The following is a 20,944-nucleotide window of genomic DNA, read 5'->3' on the forward strand; positions in this document are numbered from 1 at the left end:
CTTCTTAGACATGCAGGTCGTCACCCCAAACTGACTGAGTCAGAACGTGCATTTTAACAAGATCCCCAGGTGGTATAGGCACTTTAAGTTTGAGTTTAAAAAGCTCCACATCTTATTAAGATTGTCCCTTCCCGCAGGGCAGGGATGCGGCTGTGAGTCTGCTCCTCTGGGCTGTGTCAAGCACAGCGGGTGCATGGCCAGTGCTGGCGTGAGTCCCCACGCTGGTTGCCCTAAAGCAGCACCAGTGGGGGCAGCTGGAAGGGCTCTCCTCCCCTGGGGCTTTGATCTAACCATCACCAGAAGAGCAGCCGCAGAGGAGTTACAGTTAGACTTGAGATCCCAGGCACAGAGACAGCAGCAGCAGGTGGTGTTTTGCCTCTGACCTTGTGTGTGTGGCACAGGACAGGACAGCTTCTGTGAACACGGCCACAGGGCTCTGCTCATCTGGCTGCATGGGGCCCTGATGATGCAGGCCGCGCCGGTCAGGCACCTGTACGAAGACCTGGTCCGCACAGGTTTCCAAGAATTCACTGGGGCTCAGTCAGCATAGGCAGCTTCTTTGGTGAGTGACTCAATGAGTACTTGTTCTGTTTTTTCAGTCCTCAGTGTTAAGTGGGCATTTGAAAAAAGTACAGGAGTATTTTTGTCTATGTGTGTGTGCTGGGGAGGGGGGAGAAGGGAGGAAGGAGGGCAGGGAGAATAGGGGAGGTGACAGGGGGACAGGAACGCTGAACTAGGTCATAAGGATAGTTCTCTACAACCAAGAATTGTCTCGCTCCAGATGCTACTTGGCCCCTGTTGGGATACGGCAAGTTAGTGCATTTGAAAATGTCATCTCCAGGTTGAAAGAAAGAGCAGGCAGCCTGTTGCTTTGCCAGCTGAGGTTAGTGCTAAAAATTACTCTGCCAAAGATTGTCTTGTCAGGGAAGATGCTTTGAAAACTTATCAATAAATTAGGTGGTGTTATAACTTACATGTAATCATAACCATTCATGCAAAATATAGCAACATCTGCCATTTTTTTTCATGATGCGGCTTTACCTGAAGCTGAGACCATACTTCCACAAATCAGACACCTGATCCAATATTGAGTTTCAAGTATAAGGAATAGTGCCTGGAAGATGCCTACTTTCCATGACATTGTCCTCATAGCACTGGGGAAGTGTATCCATAAGAACTCCCAGGGAGTGCCTAGAGGCATGTTCTGAAGGGATGCAGGGCATGGGCTCTGAACTTCATGTCTGCACGCCAATGCTAACAAGCTGTGTGGCCTTGAGACGTTCTGTAACCTCGCTGTGCCAGTGTTCTCATTTATTAACTAGGAAAAAAGGCATCTGTCGAAGGGCTGTTGTGGGATTTGTTATGCCCAGAATTCAAGATCCCCAAGAAACCACGCCAGGGAGCCAGTCCGATGCAAAAGCAGAAGGTCCTTTATTGAGTTAGCTAACCCGACCCGGGCCTCCAGTCGACGCAGCGACCGGAAACCGAGTGCTACTCATGAGAAAATCAGGGCTTTAATAGTGAGGGGAGGGGAGCTGACTGTAGGCCCTCCAATTGGCCAGGCGCCAAGTCGGGTCTTGTTCCCGGGCGTGGCCAGCAGGGGCCTGGACCTCCGGGAAGAAGGCACTCCTCTGCCTCTGCCCCAACATGGAGGATCCAGGGCAAGATAGAGGGCATAGCCCTCGCCCTTTCAGGATTAAGTGTGTAATAGTGCCTGGCACATAGTAAGTGCTTAATAAATGTTAGCCGTTAATAATAAATGTCATGCTATTTTTTTCCAGAAAAGATCCGTCAATTCAAAAGTGAAACTAACTCAAAGCCCAAGAAATGTAGTTTCATAAATGCCTAGAGAAATTGTATTTAAATGATTTTCCACTCAGCATCCAGTCCTTTGACGTTCAGCTCTTGAATGCCATGAAGTCCCTCTAGCAGGATTGATTTTCAGCTATGAGGATGGTGGAAACAGATCCCCAGCAGATGAAAAAGTGGTATTCTACTTCCCAATCACTGAACTGAAAAGTCAAAAAACACTTCTGGCTTTTGCTTAAGGCAAGTTGTATATGATTTTCCCATTTCTGTCATTTGATGTAACATATGTGATAGCATAATATAGGAGGATTTTGTACCTCATGTTTTAGAAAAATATGATGGTGGGAGCGGCATCATGGCATACAGGAAAACCGGGAATTTTAAGATACACATGGTTTTGAGTTGTGATTTTGCCATTTTTTAAATTATGAAACTTTGGGCATTCTAATATTCAAATTTCCAAATCTCCAGTTTCCTCCTTTATAAAAATGGGAGAAATACCTGCCATAGCAGTTTGGCGAGGAAGGGAGAATGCCTGTAGGCTCATGTCCATAGTATTGACCTCATTAACTGTTATTTCTCTTGTGAGTGAAACTGGCTTTGGAAATTATGATCACTGTTGGCTTTAAATAACACATATGTGTAGTATGTATGGAAAGGCCAGAAGTATGTATACCAATATTTTTTATCTCTTGGTGACTTAATTATAGGTGACTTTATTTTCTTTGTACTTCTTGGAACTTTCCAATTTTTTCCACAATGAACATGTATTATTTTTGTAATCTGAGAAAGTTATTAAACATGAAATCAAGTACCAATTTATGGCAGTTTATATGCACCTATTCATTATAATTTAAGTCTCTCCGTTCTCAAATTCTGATTCTAGGTCTATAAGGCCAGAAATAATATCATGAGCAATTTCAATCCAGTTATTCTATCATGAATTTATAGTTCTACATCTTTGGCCCAAATAATGTTATGTTTAGAACAGTTAGTATGTTCACACGATTCCTAAGTTTTAACAAAGGTGTTCAGTGGAAAGTCTTGTCTCCGTCTGTTCTTCAGTCTGGCCCGTTTCTACTGACTTTGCTACTCCTCTTCCTGCCCCCCACCCAAATCTGGGTAACCTCTTTCTAGAAAAATAAATATGAATACATACTCTTATTGTATAAAGTGTTTTAATTGTGGAATTTACGTTAACTTAGGCTAACACTAATTACTTGATGCTTTATACCATATAGTTTCCAGAACTTAAAAAAGATTTACAATATTCTTAATTACAGTATTCATAATATTGACTTCAGTTTGTCCACATGGTTATGGCTCCTAATTGTAATTGAGGTTCTTAAAAAAGCGGAGCCTGAAGCCAGTTTACGTGCCACTGCTTCTTTCAGGAATGCGAACTCAGGGGAGCAGGAGTGAAGGAAAAGGTGATATGGCGATGGAGGGAGAGCCTAGAACAGGATGAATTACCATATTAGCCACCACTTGGTATCAAGCACAACTTATTTGACCTCAAGGGTACTCTTTTCCAAGAGATGAGAGATGGGATGGCTATGCATAGCGGGGAGAAAGGAAAACTTGATCTGTTTACCACAATGGGTGTTAATTCAGGGCTGCATGAGTGGACTGCAAATGGAGCCTGCCTGTCCCTCATGACTGGACTGGGAGGGGAGGAAGCCCTCGGGGAGAGGAAGGGGGCAAGGAGATTGCCCTCTGTACAGGCAGCAGATGAGGTGCTGTTGGTTTGTGTTTGTTGTAACCCATGAGCTGTTTGCCACAGCAGTAGCTGGGCCAGAACCCAGAACAAGTTTGGCATAAGAAGGATCTAATACTCTAAGACATGGCCAGATACTTCTAATAATTCAGAAAAGCCCTGATTTGCCCCTTTAGAAAATAGGATATCTGATGTCCTGTTAACAATGTAAGGACATAAGAAAAACTGTTTCCTGCAACACAATTAGAGCATAGAACTAGGTCATGTTCAAAATGGAAGAGGCTTCAGATTATTAAATCTATCCACTCCTGTTAACAATACGGAAATTGAGGCCCTAGACAGATACTTCAGAATCTACTCATGTTTTATGCACCCATAAGTACTTTAACCCAGGCAGCCAGCAACGAATCATTAGAAGCCTGGTTCTGTACTGCTTGGCCAGTTTTGCCCAGATGGTTTCTTTCTACTGGCCAGCATTGAAAAGCCTCTACGCAGGCTTGGCAGATTTGCCGAGTTGCCCAGGGCTACACCACTCCAGGACACTGGATGTTTAGAGAGAACAACATGGATTCCAAAGAGGCAAGGAAGAATATCAGAAATAGGATCATTCTAATAGAAAATTTTCTTTTGATGTTTCTGTAACTGTGTTTTTGTGCTGGTAAATTTTTTTCCTTTTAACATCAAAAATTATTCATAGGTGTTGCCATTTCCCCGTTTTTAATTGCTGGACTACTAGAAAATGAAGATAAATACACTACAGTCACAAAGAACTGTGATATAAATATCACTACTCTTGGTCTTTATCTTTTTCACTTAAAAATAAAAATACCTTAGTTTCAATTAGTTTTAATAATTTTTAAAATAAACTTCTCTTAAAGTTTACTTAGTAACCTTGGAAATGATTCAGCTTTGTGGAATAATGTCGAGAAAACAGGATTTATATACTTTGATGATATAATCAGCCACAGGCTGAGCCTATTAAAAAATATAGTGCAGTTTTTTAATTTAAAAAAGTTTTACTTAATTGCTTAAATTAAAAAAATAACATTAAAATAATCCTACATATTATTTTACAAAGGATGGTGTGGCTTGAAAAAGTCTCTTATACTTCTGAAAAGGTGAACATGATGTATCCATGATGTTCTAAAAATACGGAAAAATTTGAAACTAAAGACTTCTAATCCTTGGTAAAACCAGAGCACTTAAAAAGATCTTAATATGAACGTATTCATGTCAGTCAACCACTTTGATGGAATGAACGCTTGTGAGAGACTGGGTGTGAGTCGATCTGGTTCCGAGAGATCTGGAAGCTGAGGTAGTACTTTCAGGATGAATAGTCCGGGGGTATTTTGCTGCAGCAGCTTGAGGAATGGTTTGCTGAAAAGATAAAAATCTTTTTTTAATAATCCTATAAAATTACACATATTAAATGTCATTTTATCATTTATAATTTAACCCAACATTTGTTAAGTGTCAAGCAATGAATTGAAGTAGTGGTTACAATAAGTTGTGATCCTTTTCCATAAGAAACCCACAGCCAATTAGACTGATGTGCTCAATACCCGTAATTTATGCGAGAGGAGCACAGAGAGAGCCATGGGAGCATTCATTTCTCAAGGAGGACTCAACTGGATGGAATCTTATGCTTACAGAGGCGAAGTGCAGAAAGGGACTTTGTGGTGTCTGGAAGAAGGGTCCTACCCCCGAAGCCCTCCACTGGGATATGTGGAGTCCAGTCCTGGGGAACATGAAAGGAATCCAGTCTGGTCCTTGCTTCAAACCAGCACAAAGCAGGCCTGTCATATTTCACCTGGGAACTGACTAAACCTTTTATGGTGACACACGAGGAGGACTTCTCAGAGGCCTGGTGCTCCCTTCACATGGACCACAACTTTCTAAAGAAAGAAATAAGTAGAGACTAGGGACACATGTTGAGGGGAGGACATGCACGCTGCCTCCGAGCTCAGAGGAACATCTTAGACATGAGCACTGATGCATTAAAGTCAGGACACAGGGGAGAAACTAAGATGGCGGCATAGATAAACACCGGGAAATCGCCGTCTCACACAACAACTGAAAAATACGGCAAAGGTCAGAGCAAACATCACCCCGAACAACAGGAAGGCTGGCTGAGTGTAATTTCTACAACTAGAAGAAAAGAAAAGCACGCTGAGAGCCAGAGGAGCTGCGGAGGTGAAGTGCAGAGGTATGGCGGCGGCTCGCGCGTGCGCGCGGAAAAGGGGTGGCACCTGAGGACGTGGCTGTCTTTTTGAATCACAAGCTCCCGACTGCTCTGAACTCCGGTTCCGGGAAGTCTCTGGGGACCCAGGACTCATACGGGGAGGAGCTGGTCTGTCAGGCGGCAGCGGGCGAACTTGAGGGCGGCTTTCCCTCAGAGGTGCTTGCAGCCGTTACCGGGACACTGAGACGCGCGACTCTGGGCGCGGAGAATCACCATAGCTGCTTTCTCCGCCCTTTGACTCCCTGAGACCCCGCCCCTCCCAGGCTGCGGCAGAGGCTTTTGCATGTGAATGTACCTAACTACAGCCCAGCCAGGCAGACCCGGAACTTCCAAGAGAAGGCTCAAGGCCCCGCAGCGGCTTGCATTGCTTCACAGCTGAGCCTCTTCGCGACTCCTGCTGTGTGGCCTCAGGCAGGGGCTGAATTAGCACCTCCTTAGATCCAGGAGCCACTGTACCCAGTGGTCAGAGGGGGACCATTCTCCCACTTCAGACACAGCTGATTCCCACAGCCAATTGGCCTGGAGGTCAATTCCTCCCAGTGATCCTACAACAACCAAGGCACCACGAGTGCACCAAGAGTGTCCACCCCAGGTAACTGGGGAGGCTGAGCCACTGGGCCCTACAGGACACCTGGCGCGCAGGGCCACTCTATCAACACAGGGAAGCAGCCAAAATGCGGAGACAAAGAAACAGGTCACAAATGGCAGAAACGGAGGAAAGCAAACGACTGGATATAGAGTTCAAGGCCACGTTTATAAGGTTTGTCAAGAATTTTATGGAAACCGCCGATAAATTTAATGAATCCCTGGAGTATAGTGAGACCATGGAGGACATGAAAAAGGACCAACTAGAAATTAAGCATACACTGACTGAAATAAAGAATAATTTACAGAGATCCAACAGCAGACAAGAGGATCCCAAGAATCAAGTCAAAGATTTGAAATACAAAGAAACAAAAAATACCCAACCGAAAAAGAAAAAAGAAAAGAGATTCAAAAAATACGAAGATAGTGTAAGGAACCTCTGGGACAACTTCAAGCGTACCAACATCAGAATTATAGGGGTACCAGAAGGAGAGAGAGGGCAAGATATTGAAAACCTTTTTGAAGAAATAATGACAGAAAACTTCCCCCACCTGGTGAAAGAAATGGACCTACAAGTCCAGGAAGCGCAGAGAACCCCAAACAAAAGGAATCCAAAGAGGACCACACCAAGACACATCATAATTAAAATGCCAAGAGCAAAAGATAAAGAGAGAATCTTAAAAGCAGCAAGAGAAAGACAGTCAGTTACCTACAAGGGAGTACCCATCCGACTGTCAGCTGATTTCTCAACAGAAACCATGTAGGCCAGAAGAGAGTGGCAAGAAATATTCAAAGAGATGAATAGCAAGAGCCTGCAACCAAGATTACTTTATCCAGCAAAGCTATCATTCAGAATGGAAGGTCAGATAAAGAGCTTCACGGATAAGAAAAAGCTAAAGTAGTTCATCACCACCAAACCAGCATTATATGAAATGCTGAAAGGTATTCTTTAAGAAGAGGAAGAAGAAAAAGGAACTCTTACCATTTGCCACAGCATGGATGGAACTGGAGAGCAGATAAATACCACAGGATCTCACTCATTTGTGGAATATAATGAACAACATAAACTGATGAACAAGGACTGATCCAGAGACGGAGAGGCATTGATTGGACTGTCGGGCCTTGGAGGGAAGGTAGGGGAGGGTGGGGGCAAGGGGGAAGGATCAACCAAAGGACTTATATGCAAGCATATAGGCCTAACCAATGGACACGGACAACGGGGGGGTGAGGGGATGAGCGGGGGGGGGGGGGGGGGGGGTAGAGGGTACACATATGTAATATCTTAATCAATAAAAAAAAAAAAAAAAAGTCAGGACACATCTGCCTTCATCTATACATGCAGATGTTCAAGTTCGTATTATGTACATAAGTTCACATTACATGTATACATCTGTGTAATATGTACACATGTAAGGCTTTCCTGTATTATACCCAATACAGCTTCTCAGTAGGCCACAGAGGGATGTGTTATGCAGATGAGTTCTCAGTTCATGTCACTGACTAGCACATGTAGGTTCTGATTAGGGTCTCCCACTTAGAAAAGCCATCTCTAAAATACTTGAAGTAAAATTATATATATTTGATCGAAACATTCACTATGCATTTCAAAAGCTCTATGATACACATATGCATGTCTTCATTTTAGATTCTGTTTTAAGAATAAGAGCTCCTCTTTAAGGAAATGGAAAAATAACCTCCTTAAATATTTTTATACTATATGTTTCTTTGTATAAAAATTAACTGGGTAATCATAACAAATGGGAGATTCTTGCCACTACTATGAAATTTTAGTTGCTAACCACCTAATCTGACCCTGTCGAAAGAGGTATTTTTCTTTGGGGGGTTTGGCAAGAGGAACTGTAGAAATAGATTCACATTACCCTGGGTATCATGATCTACAAAATCCAGTAGAGAATGAAGTAGCACCAGAAGCAAGCAATTAACCAGCAGATGGCGCTAAAGTGTCAGAGACCTGATTACTGGTTTATTAGTAATAACTTTCTGGTAATTCTGGATCTTGATTCTTGGGAAAAATGAAAAATTGTAGAGAGGCTCGCCATCATGTCTGTCACATATCCAAGTGAGGTAACAATGGGAGCAGTTGTGGCTTTCTAATTCATGGTCAATTATTGGAGAAGCACTGCATGTGCAAAGGGCAGCTTGTGAGATAAACTAAAAAACACGTTAAAAGTCTTTAGTTCCTTATTTTTCTGTAAAATATGAATTTCTATTGTTAAATCTAAAAACAAAGGCTATCTAAATTAAAAATAAACATGTGTAGTCTCTTTAAAGCCTTCAACTTTTTAAAAAAAATTATTTTGTGTTTTTTATTGCTGTTATTTTTCTCCATTGTTTTAGAGAGTGGAAGGGAAGGGGAGAGACAGAGAGAAACATCGATGTGAGAGAGACACATTGATTGGTTGCCTCCTGTACATGCCCCAACCAGGGCTGGCGATTGAACCTGCAACCAGGTACATGCCCTTGACCCGGAATCGAACCCAAGACCTTTCAGGCCTTGGGCCAATGCTCTAACCACTGAGCCCAGTGGCCAAGGTGAGAGAATTCTCTTTGAAAATCAATCCTGTTTCTCTTTGGGAATATCATCTTGTTACTTTTAAAAATTAAACTTTTTGAGGTAATTCTTGAGTACAAGAAATAACACAGAGGTATTCCTGTATCCTTTTAAAAAATAAATATATATTTTTATTGATTTCAGAGAGGGAGAGGAAGAGAGAGATTGAAACATCAATGATGAGAGAGAATCACCGATTGGCTGCCTCCTGCACGCCCCCAAGGGGGATTGAGCCTGCAACCCGGGCATGTGCCCTTGAATGGAATCAAACCTGGGACCCTTCAGTCCGCAGGCTAACGCTCTATCCATTGAGCCAAACCAGATAGGGCTCCTGTATCCTTTTCTAGCAATTTTTATTTGCTTTTGGTTTTACAGTTTACAAAGTGCCTTTCTACAACATTATCTCATTTAATCCTGAATTCTGACAATAAACCATAAGAGCTAAGTACTCTTTGACTCACATTTTACACAAGAGAAAAAGAAGGCTTAACTATTTTCCTTGTTTTATATATGATCACAAAGGCAATAAGTAGCATAATTGGGGCACTAACTTGTTTTGTTGGGGTTTTTTTTGCTTAAATTCCATGGAGGTACCAACTTTTTCCAAACCAGAAATATGATGACAATTGTATTGAAAAAGGGGAAGAATTTAAAATAAGGAGCAAAAATTTAAAAAATTATAAAAGTAGGGAAGTACTTCTTATAATAAAAACCTGCTACATGAATAGCTAGTTAATAAGCTAACAGTTTTTGCCTCTTTTTAAAATGAATGAGAAATCATTTCTATATTTTATCCTTCTCGCCACTGACACACTGTGTTGCTTTTTGTATTTGATCATTTTTACACTGTTGAGAAGAAATAATGTTTTTGAAAATAATTTCTTAAAAGAGGAAAGGCAGATTCAGACAGGTGTGTAATAAGCATAGAAAGACAAAATAGTAAAAGGCAGAATAAGAACCAGTCATCATGAATGTTGATCTTCTCAGCATGTCATTTAAGTGTTTATTGGTTTATAAATTTCAGGACATAGATTTTGACAAAAGGTTCAAAATGTGCACTCACCACTGTGACTGGATGATGTTTTTCCACAACAACTGAACTCATGGGAGGAGAAACTCCCATTATAGCTAAACTGCTACTAATTCTGTTTTTTGAAGCAAAATCAGATCTCCCCGTGATCCGGGCTGTAATTGTTCTTCCAGCTTTCTGTTGTGCAGATGTCACAACTCTGGGTACATACTAAAAAAGCAAAGAAATATTTAGTTGGTAGAAAATCCATTGCAAAATTATAGTACTTTTGGTTCTATAACTTATGAAGAAAATACATAGGCACTTAAAATAATTATATATTCAATCAACTTTAACATGAAAAAAAATAAAAACTTCAAACAATGAGACAAAAATCACAACATAAAACTGAGCACCTCAGAGCATCCCTTTAACTTTGGTATGCCAACTATTTTATAGGACTTCACCAACTTTTAAAAAAACTGTTTTTTAGAAATACTTATAAATTTATAGGAAGTTATAAAGACAATGTAGAGAGAGCCTGTGTATTCTGCACCCAGTTTCTAGAAATGATTACATTTTACATAATTATGACATCAAAACCAGGAGGCTGACATTGGTATAATGCCTGGGTATAGATCTATATCACTTTACTAGTGACCCGGTGCACGAATTCGTGCACATTGAAAGGAAATTAATCAGAACATTTTAGTATTGTTATTTGCCCTTTCTCTATAATAAAAGTGTCAGCCAAATTCACGATTGACAATCACAGATCAAAACACATGCGTGCAATTGGCACCAGCGAGAACTTTATATGTGTTGTGCATGCATGAGTCAACTTAGCCTTTTCTATATATAGATAAACTTACTTAATTAGACCTGCTTTCTGATTTAGCTAAACTTTTTCCAGCCCAGTGAAGCACCCCAGTTTCTCTTGTCAGCACACAGCAGTAAATATCAACATGAAGCAGATTATTACTGTAGATCATGCAGGGAGAACAAAGGGTAAAATATTTAACTGTAGCAGTGTTTGAATATATTCTGCACAGTGAGAAAACCTGAAGTCATTTTCAATGTAAACCAATTCTTACTTCTTTTCAGTCGGGTCAAGTTTCTAAACTTTCTAAATCTCTGTTTTCCTGCTAATGAAAAGAAAATAGGGTTCTACTGTGTCTCCTATCTACCTACTCCAGGACTTCTGTGAGGATCAAACGAGATGAGGCAAGGGAAAATGCTTAACAAACATTTGGTTAAACTGTAAAATGTTTGCACCTAGCTATAAAGCAAGTCAGGTTCCTGGGCTGAAGAAACTGCAAGGAGGCTAGTTGCTAGGGAGAGGAAGCTGGGCGTTGTTACATGATGTCATTACCTGGCTCCTACAGCGACCATTTCCGGGCTGGGCTGGGCTGGGCTGTGGGCCACATTTTGTGCCATGGGGTCTTGGCAGTGTTGGCTGTGATTTGGTGGGGTGTTGCTCTGGTGTGGTGGTGGGGCCTGTGTCCCACTTGGGGGAAGCCAAGTGTTGGTTTGTCGGTGCCAGGTCTGTGGTGCTGTTTATTTTTAAATGGCCAGTGCGCGTCGTGGTAGCTCCTGTGTTGAGTGTCTGCCCCCTGGTGGTCAGTGCGCATCATAGCTACCAGTCGGATGGTCAGATGAACACTTAGGCTTTTATATCTATAGATTACATGTGTAGATTTGGCAATGAAGACACAGAACTATTCCATCACCATAAAGTGTCCCTCATGCTACCCTTTAGTCATATCCATCTCCCTTCCTCCACTACTCCTAACCCCTGGCAACCATTCATTTGTTTTATGAACTCTTTTGATTCTTATGCATAATTAATATCATTATTATAAATACTTCTGTGTCCTGCCTTTTTTCTCATTGATTTGTTAATATACCTTTTTCCCATGAATAGAGAATTGCTACAATTTTGAGAGATTTTAATACCAACAAACTAGTTTATCTAATTATCTCAGTCCTTTTACTAGTATATATAGCAAATTTTTGTGGAAATGGACTCCTTTTCTTTTAAGAGTTATTTCTACAGAATATATTGTAAAAAAATGCAATGATCAGATCCTAAAGTAATGGTAGCTTTTATAGATTTTGTTGCTTACTGCTGGACAAAAGGCATGTAGAAAAAGTTATATTTATATCAGGGGTAATACATATGTGTATTCATTTCCCCCCACTGTCAACTAATTACATTAGCTGGGCAAAAACAAAAGGAATAATAAAAGAAAGAGAACGGACATATTCTACTTTTGTTACTGTCTCCTCAGGCAAGTTACTCTTTCTAAGCCTCAATTTCCTCATTTATAAAATGGAAAAGCAGCACCAACTGCCTAATGATACCCTTTCATTTTCATTCAGATGAAGAGAAAGTTAGAAGACACACTTTACTAAATAGCTTAAAAATCCAACTAAAATCCCTTAATTATTCCAAATGGAGTTAGAAAAAGTTAAGTGCCATCTATTGTCCAACCTCATGAACTGCAATATAGTTGTTTATATAACTTGCCTAATGTGTTTTTTGAAAAATGTTTCCCACCATGAAATTCTGACATTTTATTTAACACTAGAGGCCCAGTGCACGAAATTTATGCATGAGGGGGAGTGTGAGGAGGGTGTCCCTCAGCCTGGCCTGCACCCTCTTGCAATCCGGGACCCCTAGGGGGATGTCTGACTGCCGGTTTAGGCCCGATCCTGCGTGATCGGGCCTAAACCGGCAGTCAGACATCCCTCTCACAATTCAGGAACGCTGGCTCCTAACCGCTTGCCTGCCTGCCTGCCTGCCTGCCTGCCTGATTGCCCCTAACCACTCTGCCTGCCTCCATGATTGCCTCCAACCACTCTGCCTGCCTGCCTCATTGCCCCTAACCATTCGTCTGCTTGCCTGATTGCTTCTAACTGCTCGCCTGCCTGCCTAATCACCCCTAACTGCCTCTGCCTCGCCACCGCCGTTTCATCTGGAAGGACGTCCAGAATGATGTCCAGCTGTCCAGTCTAATTAGCATATTACACTTTTATTATTATAGAAGATATTGAGGACATGCACAGAAAGGAAAGAATTTTACAAATGAAGATATTATTTCACTAGAATGGTAATCCTCCTTTCTCCAGTTATTTGTTTTCCCAAATCTGTACAGTTTACTTTCTACACACACCTTCCTTTAGCTACTGGAAGTACTGAGGAAAACTGGAAAAAGTTTTGAATGTTCACAGGAAGCTTCTGTGATTAAAGTGGAAAGATCACCAGGCCTGGATCACAAGTCTTCTTTTCCTGTTCCTGACAATGATGGTTTCACATTAGGTAAGTTATCTAACTAATATACAGGGTTGGGCCTAAGTAGGTTTTCAGTGTGGAGTATGTGAAAAACAGTTTATTCTTGTATTATTATTTATTAATTATTGTATTATTTTCCATACGAACAACTGTAAATCCTACTTTTGTTATTATGGTTCTTTTTAAAACCAAGAAAGACACACTGAGGTGAATCTGACTATTATAATTATATAAAGAAGGACAAAACTTGTATTACACTTAGATTGCTTTACTTGTGATTCTCCTCTCACCCTAGCCCTAAAGGCTGTCCTTATGTGAATGAAATTGAATGTGTACCTGTTTCAGAAAAGTAGGATGTAGTTGGAGGGATGGAGAAGAGCTGTCTACGCAATACATATTGTGTTTTCAAGTTTCAGAGACTTAAAATTATCTCAGGCAATCCAATTGTTTTAAAAAATCAGTAACAAAAAGGCTGGTAAGTACACTTATTCATTCAGTTTTTCCTATGCATTTTCAGATTTATATATAAATGCAGATTATAAATGGTGTAGTCATATTTTAAGAAGGGAATTTTGAAAAATCTAGTTCTTTTGTGTATTATCTGAATATGCAACATGAATGAGAAACCAGAATAATCTGTATAGGATCACATTTCAAACTTCAAAGAAGTTTTTTAAAACTTCTTTGAATCAAGAGAAAATATGATAAATAGTACATCTCAAATTACTTTCCCCTAAAGTTAATAGTTCCTAAAAGGCAGAAGTTAAGTCAGCTGGAATACTGAAGATGACCAATTGTCTGGTTGACTCTGTGCAATGGCACCTTCTGATGGCCTGCGAGGGGGACTGTCAGACCTAAAACCTATTCTGCCATCATCTTTCCTCTCAGGTAAGTGGTTAGGGTGGGGAAGAGGAGGGAGACAAGCAAATCAAAACCACTGAGACCTTCACAGAACTACACATGCCTTTGTGCCAAGCTAGAGGAGGGAAGGGTAGAGTGTAAAAGAAAGAAAAAAGAAAAAAAGCCCTACAGAGGTGAGTCTGATAAATCTGACTTGTATCCCTATACCTTTCTCTCTTGAGAGACACTGAAGAGTACAGGTTTAACACCAGGAGGCAGAGGAGTCAGAACCATGATGTGCTCTGTTTGTAACTCTTCCACATTAATAGCATGATCAATTCCACTTCCGGCCAATTCTCACACAATTACTCCATCCCCAGACAATGCTCTCCCCCTCTAAGCACTTCTCTAATGGTGACTCTAGGAAAAACTGCTCCTATCTTCATTCTAATTATGAACTAAACATTAAGATCTAATCAAATCAAGATGGAGTTACTACAGAGTTGTAGTGTTAATGATAATGTCTATCCAGGAAAAGGGAAGGCTGTAGTTGAACAGAAAATATACAAAAGAGCCATTAACCTACTAAGTCCTTGAACATACCCACTTGTTCTCTTCAAAATTAAAAACAAAGAAAACCAAACCAACTCTAAAATCTATTTTTCCTGAACAGTTTTTGAAAAATGTAAAATGAAAAAGTTATTTTTGTTCAATTATCACTACTGTAGTAGAACTTTCTACAGAACTTACAAATTAATGTTTTACTTTGTGTATTAAATATTTTCTGTGACTTGGCCTAAAGGCTTTTTTATCCATGAGAAAGTATGTTCTGAGTTCAGAATATCCAACATACCCCCAAGTGGGGAACCCTTTCCTAACCCCAGCACCTGCGTGCCCTGCACTGACCGTTTCTTCTGACGCAGTGGGAGCCGTGGACCCTGCACCAAGAGGAGCAGACACACAGGAGGTGGAAGTAGTCCCCGCAGAGGTGATGGACGTGGCAGAGGGAAAGGCAGCAGTGCTGGCCACTCCCATGGCTGCTGCTGCTGAGGACGGTGCTGGGGCGGCTCCTGAGGGTATCGGAGCCGAAGGATCCAGATGAACAGGACCATACTCTTCCTTCTTACTATTTGTGAAGTCTAGCCGTAAAAATCACAAGTTAATTCCATTTACATTCTTCCAAGTTAAGATTACTTTTGTCTCCCAACAATTTTAATACATAATAGCTACAATTTGGTCTTAACAGAAATGTGTACAAATTTGTCATATATTCTATACATGTTTAGTTAATAGTTTGTCACTGTTAACTGATTAATGTCAGCATTAACTACTGAAGACTTCAAATCATTTCCTTCAACTTGTGAAAGCAAATGAATGACTTGCTCTTACTTAGAAGAAAAAAAATAAATTCTGTACTCAGGTGAGACCTCACAACCATTAAAATAATAAGGTCACACTGAGGATTTATGTCCTTTTGTGTTAATTTATGCAACTATCCTGATAAATGTCCTGATATTTAGATCTTTAGAATAATTTTTTAATATCAAAATACCCTCTCATTTCCTTCTGCTGCTCCTATCCTAACAAAAATAGTGTATTTTTATTGATTTTTCAGCAAACAATAATAAATCAATAAGTAAATCTTGACACTGTAAAAGAAATAAGCTCTTGCAGGTGGATTATTTGAGTCATGAATTAAGAGCATATTTGCACACTTAACTGATTTTAGTGAAACACATATAGTAACTTTCTCTTAAAACTGAACCTTAACCTTAGATCAAAGGAGTGAATAACCTCATATTCTAGAGAAACTAGGACTAAGGATCCTATTTTATTTTGTTAATCCTCACCCAAGGATATTTTTCCATTGAATTTTTAAATTTATTTTTATTTATTTTTTTAGGGAGAGTAGAAGAGAGAAGGAAAGACATAAACATCAATGTGAGAAAAACACACTGACCGGTTGCCTCCTGCATGAACCCCGACCAGGGCCCGGGCTGGGAGGCACCAATAACGAAGGTACACGCCTTGAAGTGGAATTGAACCTGGGACCTTTTGGTCCGCAGGCAACACTCTATCCACTGAGCCAAACCAGGTAGGGCAACTAAGGGTTCTGTTTTATATTTTCCATCCCAATATTAGAATTTGGTTAAAATTTCTACTTAAAACCATATTTTTGTGACACCAAAGAAAGGGTGAGGGTTTTCAGAATATCTGAATGGAGTATGTAACCCTATCTACACTAATAAAAGAGAAACATGGTAATTGGCGTACAACCGCTACCCTTTTCATTGGCTAATCAGCAAGATATGCAAATTAACTGTCAGCCAAGATGGCGGCCGGCAGCCAGGCAGCTTGAAACTAACATGAGGCTTGGTTGCCTCAGTGACAGAGGAAACCAACGTTCCCCCGACTGCAGCTGCAGGCCTCTGCAGTTTAAGAAACATTGTAACAAATACCGCCGGACTTCAGCCAGCAGATTCGCAACACTGTAGGCAAAGGCCAGAAACCTACTTTCAGGAGCGGAGGCCTAAGAGCTGGAGCCAAGCCTCAAGCTAAAGCTGGCCCAGAATAAAAAAAAAAAAGGAAAAAAGGAGCGTTTGGGAGTTCAGTCACCCCCAGCCAGAAAACAGCCCTCAGCCCCTCACCCAGACTTGCCAGGCACCCCAGTGGGGACCCCCACCCTGAAGGGTGTGTGACCAGCTGCAAACAGCCATCATCCCCTCACCCAGGCTGGCCAGGCACCCCAGTGGGGACCCCCACCCTGATCCAGGACACCCTTCAGGGCAAACGAGCTGGCCCCCACCTGTGCACCAGGCCTCTGCCCTATATAGTAAAAGGGTAATATGCCTCCCAGCACCGGGATCAGCGGAGCCGCGAGGCCTCCCGGCACCGGGATCAGCATGACAGGGGGCAGCGCCCAAACCTCCTGATCGGCCCTGCGGCTCTGTGTGTGACAGGGGGCGGGGCCACAACCCCCCCCCCCCGCCCCCCCGGGCCCTGCTCTGTATGTGACGGGGTAGGGCCATAACCTCCCCATCGGCCCTGCCCTGAGTGTGAGAGTGGCGGCGCCCCAACCCCCTGATTGGCCCTGCTCTGTGGGTGATAGAGGGCGGCGCCCCAACCCACTGATCCGCCCTGCTCTGTGTGTGACGGGACGGTGCCCCAACTCCCCTATCGGACCTACTCTGTGAGTGACAGGGGGGAGCTCCTCAATCCCCTGATGGGCCCTGCTCTGTGCATGACAGGGTATGGAGCCCCAACCCCCCAGATGGGCCCTGCTCTGTGCGTGACAGGGGGTCGCGCCGCAACCTCCCCATCGACCTTGCCTTGAGTGTGACAGGGGGTGGTGCCCCAACCCCCCAATCGGCCCTGCTCTGAGCCCGACCAGGGGTTGCACCTAGGGATTGGGCCTGCCCTCTGCCACCAGGGAGCAGGCCTAAGCCAGCAGGTCGTTATCTCCCGAGGGGTCCCAGACTGCTAGAGGGCACAGGCCGGGCTGAGGGACCCCCCCTTCCCCCGAATGCACAAATTTTTGTGCACCAGGCCTCTAGTGTTTAAATAGTTTTCTGTGTTGTCCTCTTTCCATCTAGAAATACGGGCTTTTGTGTAAGTCCTTTTCTTATACTAAATTTATATAAAAAATATAAACTTTGATTAACAAAGTTTAATGAGGACTATAATGCACGTGTCCTTTGAAATCATTTGATGAAAGGGGCTAATTCAATATAAAATACTGCTTTTGCTTTGAAATCAACACATACACATACTGAGTTTTAACATGCTTTTGATAGAAAGTGATTCTGACTATCTGTTTTTAGGTGGGTGCCAGAATTCATATCAGATGTGGGACCAGTACACAGGTCAGGTCTGGCCCTGAAAGAGAGACAGATGACCCAGTTTCCCTTACCTGGGTGGAGTATGCAGTTTGTAAGTTTTAATAATTATTCTTGCTTTAACTGGGATAAATTTTTTCAATTGTTAAGTATTTTTCTACTCTTCCTAAAATTGCTTTGAAAATTGGCAGGTATAATTTTAAAGGCCATTTTTACTGTCACACTTTGCCTTCTCTTTTTAAAATATATTTTTATTGATTTCAGAGAGGAAGGAAGAGGGGGATAGAAACATCAACAATGAAAGAAAATTATTGACTGGCTGCCTCCTGCATGCCCCTCACTGGGGATCCAGCCCACAACCCGGGCATGTACCCCGCCCGACCGGGAATTGAACCGTGACCTCCTGATTCATGGGTCGATGCTCAACCACTAAGCCACTCTGGCCAGGCACACTTTGCCTTCTTCATAGAAACTTCTAACTTACAAATATAAGATTTAGGATATTGCACAACATGAGATACATTGCAGATGATAGCAAAAAATCAGGACAAATAAAAAAAAATCAAATACTAGTTTTTTTCTAACAAGACAGATACATTAGGAACATTGCATTGTTAAAAACTACATTTAAAAAAGCAATTGTTTTAAGGGAGGAAAGGGGACCAGTTGTAATTTTTTTCTTGTGAGAACTAACAGCTGTTATTAAAATGCCACAAAACCTAAATATCACAGAGCAATCCCAGCATTAGATCACAGTGAACTTTGCCTTTGGTAGCTCCCCCAGCCCTACTGCTTACTGTGTGTCTTATTATTCCTGGTATCTTTATCCCTCATTATGATAAACATAGCACAAGGCCACTCAAGACCATTGGGTTCCCAGAACTTGGCATTAGCTGCAGAAGACAGTGGATGTAAAAGCAACAGGAGCAAAACAAATCATGTTGGGTAATTATCAGAATACATTTTCTTCAAATCCTGTTATGGATGTTTGCCTGTAGGAGACATAGCTGTATTTGAATTTAAAATTTAAGATGATCAATTTATAGAGGTGGCAAAATACTCTGTCCTAAGTCAATTCATGTGCATAAGTATGTTATGAAAAACAGATTTCTTGTAATTAAATGCAAGAAGTTCTAATAATAATTTGTCACCTTACTTGTGGAACCTAATATCTCTTCTGAGTAGATAATTAAATTCTTCAATTTAATACATAAAACTTGCTAATAATTGTAACTAAAAGCAGACTAGTCTATTATTGGGGGTGGTGAGTTTGTTTTCAGCATTGATACTTAATTAAAAAACTATTTAGCCTTGATAATCTATAATTCTATGTTTCTAACCTACATATGGGCTATACACCCCAACTGTTTCAGAGAGAAAACAATTTGCTTTAATTCACTGTCACCCACAACATGCACAGTTTATATAATAAAAGTTTGTTGATGTTTTAAAATGAAGCACAGAGAAGTTATTCACTGGAATGAAATCATGTTAATGACGTTACAAAATGAAACTGCCTCATGGGTAAGTTAACCATGAGTCTTGGATAGGATTTACTATCAGGGAATACTGCAAAATGTTCGTGTTTCACATGAAACATGGGAGGCTGACTTGAATGAATTAAGACTACAGTAATGTCCAGCTGGTGTGGCTTAGTGGTTGAGCGTCAACCTACGAACCAGGAGATCATGGTTCGATTCCAGGTCAGAGTATATGCCCGGGTTGCAGGCTTGATCCCCAGTGTGGGGGGTGCAGAAGAAAGAAAATCAATGATTTTTTTCTCATCAATGATGTTTCTATCTTTCTCTCCCTCTCCCTTCCTCTCTGAAATCAATAAAAATATATATTTTTAAAAAGCCACTGTAAAATAAAAAATACTTTAGCATGTAAGATGATAGTCATGCTATAATTACTACAATCTTTTTAAAAAGTGTATTTCAAAAGAATCTCTCTATTAAGCTAAATAAGGTAAAGAAGGTTTATATATTATCCTGTTTGTTCAGAGAAGAAAACCAAAGCCCAATAAGGAAACTAGGCCTCAATGCAAATTGGTGGCAAAGGACTCTTGTCATGTGCTCATCTAAGCCATGTTCATGAAACTGACACAACAACTCAGATCCGAGCCAATACATGGATTTTTCTTGAAATAATTTTCTAATTTTTTATTTCTATAGACAGATCTATATTTATAACTTTTGGAAATGAGTTTTAATTGCGGTTTCTCTTAAACTGGAAAACAAGCAATTTTTAAAAATGGAAAACCATGACTAGATAAGAAATATTTAATCAACAAAATAGTCCAAGGAAACTGGCTACTTAGGGAAAGACAAAAATAGAAATTTTGCACTTAAAGGCATTATACATTCAAAGCATTGTTGTAACTCTGAGCGTATATACTGAGTATATACCCTGAGTAGTGAATTTTCATGATGGATTTAAAACTGGATATGACACTATGAAGTTAAAAATACAGTGCCTGACCCCAGCTGGTTTGCTCAGTGGATAGAGTGTTGGCCTGCAGGCTGAAGGATCCCGGGTTCAATTCCGGTCAAGGGCACATGCCTGGGTTGCGGGCTCCATCCCCAGTAGGGGGCATGCAGGAGGCAGCCAATCAATGATTCTCCCTCTCCCTTCTTCTCTGAAATTAATTAAAAAAATACATATATATTAAAAAGAAAATACAATACCTGGATAAGACATACCTATTGCAAAAAATTAGTACTAAAGACCACACTAATCACTGAAATCTCAAATTCTTTTTGAAAGTAGGCAGAGACTCTAAAGTAAAACACTAACCTGCATCATTTCTGTTTTGAAACATTGTCATGGCTTCAAGATTTAATGCACACACCCCCCGCATGAAAGCTTTCTTCATGGAATCTTCAAAGTGCTCTTTTTCATGTTGCATTCTTTGGATCTCAGCTTTTGCATTTTCCAAAGCTCCAGATAACTAAAATAAGGCGAATTTTTTTAAAAAATGGTTGTAATACAAGGAAGGATATTATTTATTGTTAAAAAGTAGACTTACACTGTGAAGTA

General features: G+C 41.0%; 2 protein-coding genes across 4 annotated transcripts in view; one reads left to right on the plus strand and one right to left on the minus strand.

Moving 5' to 3' along the window:
* ANKDD1B (ankyrin repeat and death domain containing 1B) overlaps positions 1-1,849 on the plus strand; it is a gene marked incomplete at both ends in the record, with an annotated part of 44,124 nt that extends 42,275 nt beyond the window's left edge. Inside the window, 2 exon segments of the mRNA XM_081090249.1 lie at positions 402-533; positions 1,782-1,849. Of these exon segments, the coding sequence (XP_080946375.1) occupies positions 402-533; positions 1,782-1,849 (200 nt within the window).
* The window catches only part of POC5 (POC5 centriolar protein), a 38,171-nt gene continuing 18,634 nt past the window's right edge, over positions 1,408-20,944 (minus strand). For all 3 annotated transcript variants that reach the window (XM_081089756.1, XM_081089757.1, XM_081089758.1), the window contains 4 exons: positions 20,702-20,855; positions 14,976-15,208; positions 9,989-10,165; positions 1,408-4,903 (listed from right to left, as the gene is read on the minus strand). In XM_081089756.1, the coding sequence (XP_080945882.1) occupies positions 4,760-4,903; positions 9,989-10,165; positions 14,976-15,208; positions 20,702-20,855 (708 nt within the window). In that variant the 3' untranslated portion in view covers positions 1,408-4,759. The remainder of the gene's footprint in view (positions 4,904-9,988; positions 10,166-14,975; positions 15,209-20,701; positions 20,856-20,944) is intronic.

The sequence above is a fragment of the Myotis nattereri genome, assembly GCF_964212035.1.
Source record: "Myotis nattereri genome assembly, chromosome: 4".
Taxonomy (NCBI): domain Eukaryota; kingdom Metazoa; phylum Chordata; class Mammalia; order Chiroptera; family Vespertilionidae; genus Myotis; species Myotis nattereri.